Source organism: Eucyclogobius newberryi, unplaced genomic scaffold, assembly GCF_026437365.1.
Source record: "Eucyclogobius newberryi isolate DKJ021-1_F unplaced genomic scaffold, fEucNew1.0.hap1 SCAF_14, whole genome shotgun sequence".
NCBI lineage: Eukaryota > Metazoa > Chordata > Actinopteri > Gobiiformes > Gobiidae > Eucyclogobius > Eucyclogobius newberryi.
In genome coordinates this window covers 12,864,459-12,880,035 of record NW_027315768.1, presented here as the reverse complement: position 1 = coordinate 12,880,035, position 15,577 = coordinate 12,864,459, and the positions used below count along the sequence as shown (strand labels likewise).

At 44.6% G+C, this 15,577-nt stretch overlaps 1 protein-coding gene across 1 annotated transcript in view; it reads right to left on the bottom strand.

Moving 5' to 3' along the window:
* The window catches only part of grb14 (growth factor receptor-bound protein 14), a 41,002-nt gene extending 28,210 nt beyond the window's left edge, over window positions 1-12,792 (bottom strand). Inside the window, exons 1-2 of the mRNA XM_072444332.1 lie at window positions 12,579-12,792; window positions 8,377-8,488 (exon numbers count right to left, since the gene is read on the bottom strand). Coding sequence (XP_072300433.1) covers window positions 8,377-8,488; window positions 12,579-12,727 — 261 coding nt within the window. The 5' untranslated portion in view covers window positions 12,728-12,792. The remainder of the gene's footprint in view (window positions 1-8,376; window positions 8,489-12,578) is intronic.
* Between the last annotated feature and the right edge of the window lie 2,785 nt (window positions 12,793-15,577).

The window sequence follows — 15,577 nt, the reverse complement described above, 5'->3', positions numbered from 1 at the left end:
AAACATTGGATTCTGACATTTGTAGATGGAGCAGGCAAAAGGACGGTTGATATTTATGTGTTTGTTAGACTTTTTATGTTATATTGTTAGACTAATAACGGTGAATATCCAACTTTCAGCTTTACTTTCGAAAGTTCAATATGTATACCGTATTTTCCGCACTATAAGGCGCACGTAAAAGTCTTTAACGTCCTCAAAAGCCGCCCGTGTATCGTGTTGTATTTTACATGTCAACTCCCAGCCTCGTTGAGTTGCAACAATACGCTAACGTGTCTTTTAGCGGTAGCAGAGTGTGTTCTGTGTTTGCATTTTACGTGTTTACAAGTGATCTTGACTGAGAATTGATTTGGATATGCTAACGTGTCTGTTAGCGATAGCAGAGTGTGCTTTGATGTTGAACAATGTTGATCTAAATGAGTTGAGCGCGTTTAATAAAGCTCAACTGACTCTGACTTATCCGTCTGTTTTGTTTATCTTATGCGCTTTATCGTCCGGTGCGCCTTATGTATGGACCAGTACACATGGTACACAGATAGCTGATGGTGCGCTTAATAATCCGGTGCGCCTTTTCGTGCGCAAAATACGGTATGTAGTAATGTGCTAGAATAATGGAAAGTGGCCCGCTATATTTCAGGTGCGATTTGTCCAGCACAATGTTAGATTTACCAAATGTTTATTATGTGATCGTTAGCATTGATGCACATGTTGGCGCTGATTGCTACGTCATCCAAACTAAACACTCCTACAGGTGGTAATGTCTTCTACTGAGGCTCTGGTGTTACTCTTATGTGCTCGCGTGGTTGTCCGTCGCTAAAACAGCTCCGTATGTTCATAGTTAGTGATGTTTGGAGGCTAATGCTAACTCTCCCTTTGAAAATGCATCGGGCACAAAGTAAGGGATGGCACCAGCCTTTAAATAGCAGGCGTTCAGTTTACAATCACATGAAAAGGCTATATGAGACATGTAAAGCGCAGCGTGAGACCATTTGTTTGCAAAATGCTCATGAATTAAAGGTGCATTACGTAACTTTTCTGCTGGGGGTTCGGCCACCTGCTTATATCCAAGAAGTGAACGTGCTTTGCCTGGAATGTTACGGGAACGCAAAGCTATTGATACATTTGATATATATATATATATACGTTAGATAATTTAGTAAGTGTGGCAAAGCTTAAGATATGAACACTTCTACGCTCTGTTTTCCTGTTTGATTGTGCATTCAGCTACGTTTTCCAACTGACCGTTCGCACTGCAGCTGACAGGGGTTAGCGGCTTCTCTTGTGGGAAACCTGAGGATTATTGGTGCACTTATCAAAGAAAGCAGCAAATCCACACAAATCCCCCTCTCCTTCACGACAGCCCCCGGAGAGAGGGACACTGTCACACTCGGGGGTAAAGGGCACGCGCTCAAGACTCAATTATAACGTCATCGGTTTTCCGAGAAGTGCACGTGAAATGCTTTAAACTCCTTTCTACAGTATATTGTGTGGATTCAAAAACATTGAGGAATGAGGTGGGTAAGAGCAGCAGGATTCAAAATGCACTAAGTTTGACCTTGTGTATGGATAAAACAGATCGATTACAAAGTTCAATTAAGCATTAAAACTGATTATATTCAGTCACACCCATTGTTTAAAGGCAAAGCACAAAAGACAAAGCAATCACTTATAAAAAAGTTAAACTATTGTATATTTCTATTGGTGAAGATGTTGCTAAAACAGAGATAGAAAAAAAGATCAGAAATGGTGGGTTAATGTCTAATCTACCTTCAGTTCACAACAATATCCCCACCAATAATAAGCTCATCAGGCAGTTAAGTAGCTTCTTAGGCCAGTACCATCGGATTGAAAATTAATTCTGGATGAGAATTGAAACGTCTTGATTTGAAAAAACCAAAGAACGTCCAAATGACTTCCTCACAGTTACATTTATACAAGTTCCTTCCGTCCAAATTTAGCAAAGATAAGATTCTACAAAGCCAACCCACTGTATTCATATCAGACCAGATGAGCAGATTTGTAAGTTCTTGCTTTCCTATGAGTCAGTGTTTTCAGCTTGTGTCCACACAGACGCCACAAATACTGAGCCGTCACATCAACTGCCGCATAAAGAGATCGACGTCTAAAACGATCTGGTTCAAAACTAATGGAGCTGGGTAGGAAAATCTAGACACCGCTATTCATTTGAAAACCAGACTCTAACATGTAATTGGTAGCTTCGAGATATAATTACAATCATGTGATCTCTTTTTAGGATGTGAAGCTCACAAACCACCCGCATGAAATAGAGAAATTAAATGCAGTGTGTAATGTAGAACTAGTATGTTCACTTAATACTAGTTCACTTCGTCTCAAGAGTGTTAATGTGTTAAGCAGAACAGCAGAACCATATCCCTCCTCAACATGAGCGCTGTTGGCGGGTTGTTGGGAAGGAAGTCAACAATTTGTCAATATATACTGTGTGTTACAGGCAAGAGAATGGGAAGGGATTTGAAAGACTTGCTTTAACTATTGAAAATCTCTGTAATTATAAAAATACCATACCATCACCCTACTCATGAACCTGTGCACCCTACGTCACCCTACTCATGAACCTGTGCACCCTACGTCACCCTACTCATGAACCTGTGCACCCTACGTCACCCTACTCATGAACCTGTGCACCCTACGTCACCCTACTCGTGAACCTGTGCACCCTACGTCACCCTACTCATGAACCTGTGCACCCTACGTCACCCTACTCATGAACCTGTGCACCCTACGTCACCCTACTCGTGAACCTGTGCACCCTACGTCACCCTACTCATGAACCTGTGCACCCTACGTCACCCTACTCATGAACCTGTGCACCCTACGTCACCCTACTCATGAACCTGTGCACCCTACGTCACCCTACTCATGAACCTGTGCACCCTACCATCACCCTACTCATGAACCTGTGCACCCTACCATCACCCTACTCATGAACCTGTGCACCCTACGTCACCCTACTCATGAACCTGTGCACCCTACGTCACCCTACTCATGAACCTGTGCACCCTACGTCACCCTACTCATGAACCTGTGCACCCTACGTCACCCTACTCATGAACCTGTGCACCCTACGTCACCCTACTCATGAACCTGTGCACCCTACCATCACCCTACTCATGAACCTGTGCACCCTACCATCACCCTACTCATGAACCTGTGCACCCTACGTCACCCTACTCATGAACCTGTGCACCCTACGTCACCCTACTCATGAACCTGTGCACCCTACGTCACCCTACTCATGAACCTGTGCACCCTACGTCACCCTACTCATGAACCTGTGCACCCTACGTCACCCTACTCATGAACCTGTGCACCCTACCATCACCCTACTCATGAACCTGTGCACCCTACCATCACCCTACTCATGAACCTGTGCACCCTACGTCACCCTACTCATGAACCTGTGCACCCTACCATCACCCTACTCATGAACCTGTGCACCCTACGTCACCCTACTCATGAACCTGTGCACCCTACGTCACCCTACTCATGAACCTGTGCACCCTACCATCACCCTACTCATGAACCTGTGCACCCTACCATCACCCTACTCATGAACCTGTGCACCCTACCATCACCCTACTCATGAACCTGTGCACCCTACCATCACCCTACTCATGAACCTGTGCACCCTACCATAACCCTACTCATGAACCTGTGCACCCTACCATCACCCTACTCATGAACCTGTGCACCCTACCATCACCCTACTCATGAACCTGTGCACCCTACCATCACCCTACTCATGAACCTGTGCACCCTACGTCACCCTACTCATGAACCTGTGCACCCTACCATCACCCTACTCATGAACCTGTGCACCCTACGTCACCCTACTCATGAACCTGTGCACCCTACGTCACCCTACTCATGAACCTGTGCACCCTACCATCACCCTACTCATGAACCTGTGCACCCTACCATCACCCTACTCATGAACCTGTGCACCCTACCATCACCCTACTCATGAACCTGTGCACCCTACCATCACCCTACTCATGAACCTGTGCACCCTACCATAACCCTACTCATGAACCTGTGCACCCTACCATCACCCTACTCATGAACCTGTGCACCCTACCATCACCCTACTCATGAACCTGTGCACCCTACCATCACCCTACTCATGAACCTGTGCACCCTACCATCACCCTACTCATGAACCTGTGCACCCTACGTCACCCTACTCATGAACCTGTGCACCCTACCATCACCCTACTCATGAACCTGTGCACCCTACGTCACCCTACTCATGAACCTGTGCACCCTACCATCACCCTACTCATGAACCTGTGCACCCTACCATCACCCTACTCATGAACCTGTGCACCCTACCATCACCCTACTCATGAACCTGTGCACCCTACCATCAACCTACTCATGAACCTGTGCACCCTACGTCACCCTATTCATGAACCTGTGCACACTACCATCACCCTACTCATGAACCTGTGCACCCTACCATCACCCTACTCATGAACCTGTGCACCCTACCATCACCCTACTCATGAACCTGTGCACCCTACCATCACCCTACTCATGAACCTGTGCACCCTACCATAACCCTACTCATGAACCTGTGCACCCTACCATCACCCTACTCATGAACCTGTGCACCCTACGTCACCCTACTCATGAACCTGTGCACCCTACCATAACCCTACTCATGAACCTGTGCACCCTACCATCACCCTACTCATGAACCTGTGCACCCTACGTCACCCTACTCATGAACCTGTGCACCCTACCATAACCCTACTCATGAACCTGTGCACCCTACCATCACCCTACTCATGAACCTGTGCACCCTACCATCACCCTACTCATGAACCTGTGCACCCTACCATCACCCTACTCATGAACCTGTGCACCCTACCATCAACCTACTCATGAACCTGTGCACCCTACGTCACCCTATTCATGAACCTGTGCACACTACCATCACCCTACTCATGAACCTGTGCACCCTACCATCACCCTACTCATGAACCTGTGCACCCTACCATCACCCTACTCATGAACCTGTGCACCCTACCATCACCCTACTCATGAACCTGTGCACCCTACCATAACCCTACTCATGAACCTGTGCACCCTACCATCACCCTACTCATGAACCTGTGCACCCTACGTCACCCTACTCATGAACCTGTGCACCCTACCATCACCCTACTCATGAACCTGTGCACCCTACCATCACCCTACTCATGAACCTGTGCACCCTACCATTACCCTACTCATGAACCTGTGCACCCTACGTCACCCTACTCATGAACCTGTGCACCCTACCATCACCCTACTCATGAACCTGTGCACCCTACCATCACCCTACTCATGAACCTGTGCACCCTACCATCACCCTACTCATGAACCTGTGCACCCTACGTCACCCTACTCATGAACCTGTGCACCCTACGTCACCCTAATCATGAACCTGTGCACCCTACCATCACCCTACTCATGAACCAGTGCACCCTACCATCACCCTACTCATGAACCTGTGCACCCTACCATCACCCTACTCATGAACCTGTGCACCCTACCATCAACCTACTCATGAACCTGTGCACCCTACGTCACCCTACTCATGAACCTGTGCACCCTACCATAACCCTACTCATGAACCTGTGCACCCTACCATCACCCTACTCATGAACCTGTGCACCCTACGTCACCCTACTCATGAACCTGTGCAGCCTACCATCACCCTACTCATGAACCTGTGCACCCTACCATCACCCTACTCATGAACCTGTGCACCCTACCATCACCCTACTCCTGAACCTGTGCACCCTACCATCAACCTACTCATGAACCTGTGCACCCTACGTCACCCTACTCATGAACCTGTGCACCCTACCATCACCCTACTCATGAACCTGTGCACCCTACCATCACCCTACTCATGAACCTGTGCACCCTACCATCACCCTACTCATGAACCTGTGCACCCTACCATCACCCTACTCATGAACCTGTGCACCCTACAATAACCCTACTCATGAACCTGTGCACCCTACCATCACCCTACTCATGAACCTGTGCACCCTACAATAACCCTACTCATGAACCTGTGCACCCTACGTCACCCTACTCATGAACCTGTGCACCCTACCATCACCCTACTCATGAACCTGTGCACCCTACAATAACCCTACTCATGAACCTGTGCACCCTACCATCACCCTACTCATGAACCTGTGCACCCTACGTCACCCTACTCATGAACCTGTGCACCCCACCATCACCCTACTCATGAACCTGTGCACCCTACCATCACCCTACTCATGAACCTGTGCACCCTACCATCAACCTACTCATGAACCTGTGCACCCTACGTCACCCTACTCATGAACCTGTGCACCCCACCATCACCCTACTCATGAACCTGTGCACCCTACCATCACTCTACTCATGAACCTGTGCACCCTACCATCACCCTACTCATGAACCTGTGCACCCTACGTCACCCTACTCATGAACCTGTGTACCCTACCATCACCCTACTCATGAACCTGTGCACCCTACCATCACCCTACTCATGAACCTGTGCACCCTACCATCACCCTACTCATGAACCTGTGCACCCTACGTCACCCTACTCATGAACCTGTGCACCCTACCATCACCCTACTCATGAACCTGTGCACCCTACGTCACCCTACTCATGAACCTGTGCACCCTACCATCACCCTACTCATGAACCTGTGCACCCTACCATCACCCTACTCATGAACCTGTGCACCCTACGTCACCCTACTCATGAACCTGTGCACCCCACCATCACCCTACTCATGAACCTGTGCACCCTACCATCACCCTACTCATGAACCTGTGCACCCTACCATCACCCTACTCATGAACCTGTGCACCCTACGTCACCCTACTCATGAACCTGTGCACCCCACCATCACCCTACTCATGAACCTGTGCACCCTACCATCACCCTACTCATGAACCTGTGCACCCTACCATCACCCTACTCATGAACCTGTGCACCCTACGTCACCCTACTCATGAACCTGTGTACCCTACCATCACCCTACTCATGAACCTGTGCACCCTACCATCACCCTACTCATGAACCTGTGCACCCTACCATCACCCTACTCATGAACCTGTGCACCCTACGTCACCCTACTCATGAACCTGTGCACCCTACCATCACCCTACTCATGAACCTGTGCACCCTACCATCACCCTACTCATGAACCTGTGCACCCTACGTCACCCTACTCATGAACCTGTGCACCCTACCATCACCCTACTCATGAACCTGTGCACCCTACGTCACCCTACTCATGAACCTGTGCACCCTACCATCACCCTACTCATGAACCTGTGCACCCTACCATCACCCTACTCATGAACCTGTGCACCCTACCATCACCCTACTCATGAACCTGTGCACCCTACCATCACCCTACTCATGAACCTGTGCACCCTACCATCACCCTACTCATGATTGGCTCAGCAGCTGCCAATCACCAGCCTTCTGTTGTTGTTGTTTTTTTATATATTGTTGTTAATTAATCTTCCGTCACATTAATTTAAGTTTCTCCAGGTTCTGATAAACGTTTTAAAAAAAGATGATTAACCATAATATAAAAAGTTGTTTGCCCACATTCATACAATCACTCGTGGCTCAGACCAAAGTTTTTCAGAGCAAATATGGAAGAAGAAACAAAGACAGGTAAATGTGCCCCGTCTATGGCTGTTTGCCAGAGCACTTATTGTTGGTCTCATATTTAACAGAGACTGATCGTAGATGCAGAAAGTGGAGGACTCTGCGACCAAGATTACATAATAACTGACACTGTTTGATATCAAGTGCAGCTCGTCTTTGATCGTACATTGGTTCAAGGTAAAACATTTCTCACTTTGAAACCAACAACGCAAGTTTTTTTGAGAAACAACACAAGATTTCCCATTGCTGATGGAAAAAAAGTCATACTATGGATACGCAACTGTTACTACGCCTTTAAAACGGTCTATAAAAGCCTTAGGGACAACATTAGACTTCTTATACTCCATTAGAGCATTAGTCCAACTGTAGAATTAGGACTAATATTTTCTCCTTTTACATCTGCCAGCGCAGTTCAAGTTTGTCATGAGGACAAACTGCCTTCCGTGCGTGTGGATTATAAGAGCGTGCTGACACGGCATTATCAGCTCACCACAGCTCGTCTCTAAACTCACACAACTGGTTCTACCGTCTGTTCAACACCACGGAGCCAAACATCATGTAACTATGCATTTCTCTTCAATCACTCACCTGACTCTGCCACAAAGCGTGTGGCATCTCTTGTTCACGGGCACCTGTTGTGATTCAGCGTGTCTTACCTGAGTTGAACTGTTTTTGGTCCAGGGTAAAAGGCATTCCGTGACCACAGGGGAAAGCTCCGGGAAGGGGTTTGGGACTGACGAGAAGCTGTCCTCTTCCTCTTCATTGCTTCTGAAAGTAAAAGAGGGTCAGAATATCATGTTTTTGTCTATTTTTGCCAAAGTGGAATTGTACCTTTTATGTTTTAATAGTAGAGTACTGTTCAAAGTTCACATATCTCACATAACATTTGGGGAAAGACTGCAAAATTCACTATTAAAACTAAAAAAAAGAATCAATGTTTCTCAATCTAAACTGCATTATTTATTTTACATTACAAAACAGTATATATTGTTTGCAGAAGAAATGTTAGGTAAATAAATGCAGTACTAGCAGTTTGCACATTTCAAATATAATTTGTTTTTGATCCGATTGTGATAAATGATAATGGCCTCTTTAACGTTCTTCTCCACTAATGCATTCACTACATCTTGATAAACATCTATAATAATCTCTACTCCCAGTGACATTTAAGAGTGATTCTGCAGGCTTGTATGCCAGATGCCTTTTCATACAACGACATATTGATAAGTGGAGAAAGCAGTATAGATAAAGGAACAAAGGCGATGATTGTGAGGGAGGAACAGACCGATAACGCTGCTTAACCCACTGTGCCACTCACACTAGAACATATGTAATGCAAGACTGGTTGATAATCAACTTTGTTCTTATTGTCAAAAAAGTCAAAGCTCCAGCATGATAAAAATCTAGGTTTGAAAAAAAAAGTGACTTCACACTTCCAGCTTTTTCAAACGGCAGATAAACCTGTAACACGTTTATGAGCTATAATTAGTTGTTCTTATGCGCAGGAATGACAAGTAAAATATATGGAGCTGGTGATAAAGCCCTGCAGACAACACGCCCCGGGCTGCAAGATAAGACTGTAACTGCAACACAAAACTCTCAGACTCCAAATCTGACCATGCATTCTACATTTATTACCCTACTCTACAAAATAAAAGCTACATTTAAGGATGTTTTGCACCTTGTAAATATTAAGACATGAAGGTTAACTCAAAATATACACTGTTTTTTATACTTTTTATTTGAAAGTTAACATTGCATAAGGCTAAAGTCTGCACTGCACAAAATGCTCTGTTCTTCTTTAGGTTGGAGTTTGTAGTCAATTAGAATTGCATAATTTGAAGAAAATGATCGAAATCGAAAAAATGTATAAATGAAAATGTTCAAAAAGGCAGATTTCCTTAGTTTGTTTCTCTGTTAAAGGAGACGTTGAGATGTTTTTTTCAGGTGCTTAGTATTGAACTGTAGCATAAGTGCATCATCATTTTACATTGTGCTAATTCTAAACCGCAATATTGATCAAAAAGATCTAAAACAGCTCAGTTATAGAATCGGGTCCATTGACTTCCTGTCCAAAACCGCAGAACTGCTAAGCCTCTTCATAGTGACATTCCACTGTGTCAAGCAGCAGATTGTCATTTACAGGTTTTTATTTTTGAGAAGAGCTTACGTGATATTTTAGAATCCGGCTTGTATTACCTGGAGTTTTCACACAACTAAGTAGAGGAATATAGGCGGGGATAGGGGGTGGACAAAAACAGGAATTTTCTGAGCATATGAGCCTCAGTAATAGTATTACTCAAACATGCAGGAATCAATCAACATACTCATTTGAGGAAACTAATGATGAGGAAACACTTGTAACAAGATTAAAAATAATTACAATTATTGTGTCAAAATGTAGGTCCAAATATCAATGATATGAACATTGGAGCACAGTATCATGCAGCCCCACTGGCTACGCCATAATAAAACTGTAGGGTTTAAGGGCAACTACATAAAAGCGGGTTAATCTTTGAAAGTAAAATTGCATATAAACCCAAACTGTAAAATGCATGAGGGAATGTGTTGCGCAAAAAGTGTCTGGTACGTTTTACTGCTGGGTAAACACAGCAGTTACTTAGTTACTCAGACTAACAGGTGCTTGGTCTGATTCCAGTGCTTTAACTGAAATAATACATTGCATCTCACTGACAGCTATGCACGGGTCGAGCCAATTGTATTTGCAGGTACAAAGTCTACAGCGCGGCTCAGACACAGACTGCACTGTCTGACTCCCTCAATACAATAACTACATTATTCCTCTGCGGTGCTGGGCAGGGACGCAAACAGAGAGACTTGCACTTTTAGGCTGAGCTTTGTGCGTCATTGGGTGATTCAACAACATGCACAGACGCAGGGCAAGGGATGGTTACATAGCACAACAATAGATGTGTGTGTTTTTATCATATCAACCATAAAGGCAGCTATCAGCAAAGTTATTCAGACATAGTGACCTCTGTAGAGACTCTTTTCTCCATGGCGTCTTAAAAATGCATAAAACCTGCAAATTCTGTAGTTTGCACTGCTACATTTGTGTGCTAACAAGTGTTTTTTTTCTCTCAAATGTTGACACGGTTTTTAAAAAATAAATCCAAGTCTAGAGATTTATTGTTACAGAAAAATACCATGCTAAAATTGAAAGTACTTTATGCTACTGGACAAAACAATCCAAAAGTCGGATCATCCCTTCTAAATGTATAATATTGTAAAAAATAAAACAGCAGAATGAAACACTTATTTAGTATCTATAACGAGTCATAGAAGTTATGTATTCAACCCAAAAACAACAATGTACCAACAACAAATACTGAGCCAAAATAAATATTGTTCAAGTCAAGTCAATAATTCAATACAGTTGCAATTTCCTTTAGTCTAACCAAATACATGAACAAGATGATGTTTGTGTGTCCTATTGTCATCACATTGTGTAACATAAAACCTGCGTAGGGTCAGAAGCAGAACCACACTGAGCCCTCGTGCTCTCTGCCCACTTACTGACCGCACAAGGTCAGAATCATTATTGTCACATTGCCATGTTGATGCAAAACTTTGAGGTTACACTATTTACAGGCACTGGTTATTTGTTTTTACAACACAGGCTCATACAAGGCGTTTATTAAGTATATTGGATTAATAAGCCATTAAATAAACCCCAAATGTGTGTTAATGCATTGATTTTTGACCAGCTGGACACCTCTAGTCAATTAATCAGCCGATGGTGTCTTTGGGCTGATTTTAAAGGATTTATATCTACAACAGCAGAAAGTTATGTTGAGATTTGTAAATTTAATCTGCCTTTCTTTTTACTGATAAATATTTTGGTTGATAAAAATAAATACACGGTTTACTAGTATTTGTCTGTGTGAATGTTTGATATTGCATGATCCTTTGTAGTCTGGCAGACATATTGAGTCTGAGAGCTTTTGCCAGTGCCACGCCTTCTTTAAGTCGACCAATCGATGCACAGAGCATGTCTTTAGTCGACCAAGAATTTCTTTAGTTGTCTTAACTACAGCTCTATGGGAAACACTATTGTCCAGCTGTGTCTCTCATTTACATTAATTTGCACATGCATTTTGAATAAATTACAATTGTGAAGTGTCCTAAGCAACTTCTGAATCAGTTGAAAAAGCAAAACAATCACCTTTCCCAAATAGAATGAACCAAACACAGAAGCAAGTAAAATATTTGCATTTTTTTGATGAGCCATGTTAATGAGCCATGTTGAGTCTGTGGGACGATTAATAAGTGGCCAATACTAAATTATGTAGATTTTGGTAAATACAAATATATTGCAATTTTACGGACTTCCAAAAATGCATGCATAACACATTTCTTAAAAAGGTCTGGAAAGATCAAAATAGATAAATACTCTTTTGTAGTGATACATCACAATAATGGCTAAAGCAATAAAACAGTTCCTCCCTCTGACAGAAATGTCGGTTTTGTCTGCTTTTATTTTGACAGAGGCTAAGGCATGAACACTTGAAGATCATATATATTGAAATTAAGTATATACAAATATTGCAATACTATTTATATTGTAATACTTAACAGCCATATCATTTCCAATATTGTGCAGCCCTATTTGGTATAAAACCAAAAATATTGTAGTCACACAAACATACCCAAAATATCAGAAACCCAACTTTCAAATGGACATGATCCACTTAAAGTCATTATTTACTAGCTCAGAGCGATGTAAAAAACTTAAATGACAACGTAACAGTCGAGCTCACGTACGTTGTCTTGTGTCATGCATTCGTGACATACATACTTCACATTCTAAACATTCAGAATTGTTGGTCTTCCTTACCTCCTGTTCCTCGCAGCGCCGGTCGCGACGCGCAGGGGGACGATGGCCGGGGGGCTGCTCACGTTACCTCTCTCGAAGCGCTCCTCTTTCTCCGCCAGGCGCCTGGAAGTGCAGTGCAGTCCATCCAGCGCGTCGCTCATATCAGTCATGTGGGCCGGCTAGAACCCAGGCATCATCTGTAGCGGCGGCTCGGGCAGAGGAGAGGAGCATGGGACTGTGGGAGAGAGAGGGAGAGAGGGAGGGAGAGAGGGAGAGGGAGAGAAAGAGAGAGGGAGGCAGGTGTGAAAGGGTTAGGCTGCTGGTGGTGGGGCTTTATGTTAACAGCTCACACAGCCATTCAGATCCTGCTCATACTCCACACGTAAACAATGGAGATATGTTTAAAGTCAGTCAACCATTAGCAGCACTTTCTGGTCAACTATTCTACAATCTAGTAGATGTTCATGTAGATGTATTCAATTTATGATAATGTACAGGGCATATTAACTAATCAGTTAGAGATTAACTAATGCTTCTTCACTGTCACTTGGGCTCACCGGTGTTTAATTGTGAACCTGATTTTTAAAATGTGAAACTCTTTGCAGCTGTTTAGCAGTATGTCTCACTTACATGTTGCATCTCCAGCATCCTAAGTTTGTTTGTAAGAACTTTTCACAACTCTCTGAGGCCAGAGCGAGTTTGGCCGTCACAGTAGAGCTAACAAACATTAGCATGCTAGCAGCGCACTTCCTGCTTCAGAGAAGAAAACCCTCTATAATTAGACACTAACAGTGCACTGCAATTTATATTCTAAAACTTGTTTTATTTATTTTTTTAAAGAAATTGTAGTGGTTAAGAACACTAATTGCGACAAGAACAATGTTCATTAAAGCCGCAGTAGCAGCGATGATGGCTGTTGTTGTTGTTGTTGTTGTTGTTGTTTTATGGCGGTTGGCATCCAATTGTTGCATTACCGCCAGACTTTATTCCTCAGACTTTTCGTAGTCCTCAGACTGTCATAGTCCGTAAAAGAACTCCTTCCATTGCTTTGGTGTTACAAAGCCCATGAGGTCATGATATGTCTTTGTGACTAGAATAGTTGTTGTTGTTGTTGTTGTTGTTGTTGTTTTATGGCGGTTGACATCCGAGTGTTGCATTACCGCCAGACTTTATTCCAGTTGTTGTTGTTTCAGAGACCGACCGGCTTTATTCCAGGGAGACTCTTCTTCATCTTCCTCTCCTTCTTTGACGTTGTTGTTGTTGTTGTTGTAGTTTTATGGCGGTTGGTATCCAAGTGTTACATTACCGCCAGACATTATTCCTTAGACTTTATTGTTACTTCTCTTTGACGTTCGGTGCTTCCACCGTACAGCTTTATTCTTTAGGCTTCATTCTATAGGCTTTAATATTTCCACTGATGTCGCTGCTTGGTAGCCGTGCGTCTACGAGACTGGGCGAGGACAGGAGACCACCCCCACCCCCATCTCGTCACTCTGATCACTCTGACTCCCCACAAGCAGACCCCCATCACTCCGACTCCCATTTAGCGCCTTTAGCCTGTTTTCTATATCTGCCCAATCAAGCTCCTTTGTTCCAAGGAATCTCCCTGCAGCTTTAACAATGATCCTGATCCTTTCAGTTCTGCTTTGAGTCTGAGCAGCACAGTTTACAACATCCACCATAAAGAGTACAAAATCCTCTCTATCCACAACCAAGGTATTCTCATTAATTCTGGAACCTGCACACTTGGGACCTCCACTCTTGAAACCTTCACACTTCTTGGGAGCCACGCTGGCCTTTCTCATTTCGCCCTGGCTGGGAGCAGCGCTGGCTCCTCTCTCTGTATTTACTCTAAACTCGTTACTTGAAACTTTCTTGACTGCATCTGCATAGGATATACCTTGAGAGACCTTTATTTTATGCACCTCAGCAGCTCTTTTGCTAAACCTGCATCCCCCATAGGCAGAGCTATGTTCTTCCCCACAGTTACAGCACTTCAGTTTTGCTCCCACGTCACACTTTCCATACTCGTGATCTCCTGCACATTTACCACATCTTTGCCTCCCTCTACAGACCGCTGCAATATGCCCAAAGCGCTGGCACTTAAAGCAACGCAGGGGCGGTGGAACATATGGCCTAACGTCATGGCACATGAACCCAATGAACACCTTACTTGGCAGGCACCTCCCTTCAAGTGTTACCATTACCGACAAGCTGTCACATCTTACCCCAGACCGGGTCACCTTCAACCGCCTAGCATCCACCACCGTAGCTCCAGTCAAATTCTCCTTAACTTCATCCACAGACGTTGCCGTAGGGACACCTACGATAACTCCTCTGACCGTGTTTCTTTCAGCATCAGACACAAGAATGTCCTTTCCACCCAGACGTTTAGTTCCAATCGCCTTCCGTTGCTGAGCCGCGTCCTTGCACATGACCAGCAGCGAGCCATCTCTAAGGACACTCGCACTCTTGATCACTCCCACAGCTACAGTTAGGCTCTTTGACAATGCCACTGAATTCCACTCCTTAAAGGATGCACTATCCTGTGCAAGCTTTATGATCACCTTACAGTCTCTGCTCTCACCCCGGATATCAATAGCTTCAGCCTCATCCTGCTGCTCATTCCCAGAACCCTCGGACGAGCTAAGGGACTTTTTACGTTTCCGGGCACGTGCAGCCAGAAAAGGCTGCTCCTCCACGCCGTCCAGAACGTCTTCGACCACCGATCCACTCTCCTCCGCCATCTCCCGTCTCTCCAGACCGGAGATGGCTCTCGCCACCCGCGCGACCGTGTTTTGATAGCATTCTTCTTCTTGATAGCGGACTTCTTTAGACTTTATTCTTTAGACTTTATTCTTTAGACTTTATTCTTTAAACCCCCTCCTCCCTGTACCTCCGTCACCTAGCAACAGAGACCCGCCGCTAATGCTGATGCTAACGCTAATGCTAAGACCACGGCACGAGAGGAAATGTTCCATAAAAATAAAAAAGAGGAAGTCATTAATTGCGCCCCTGCT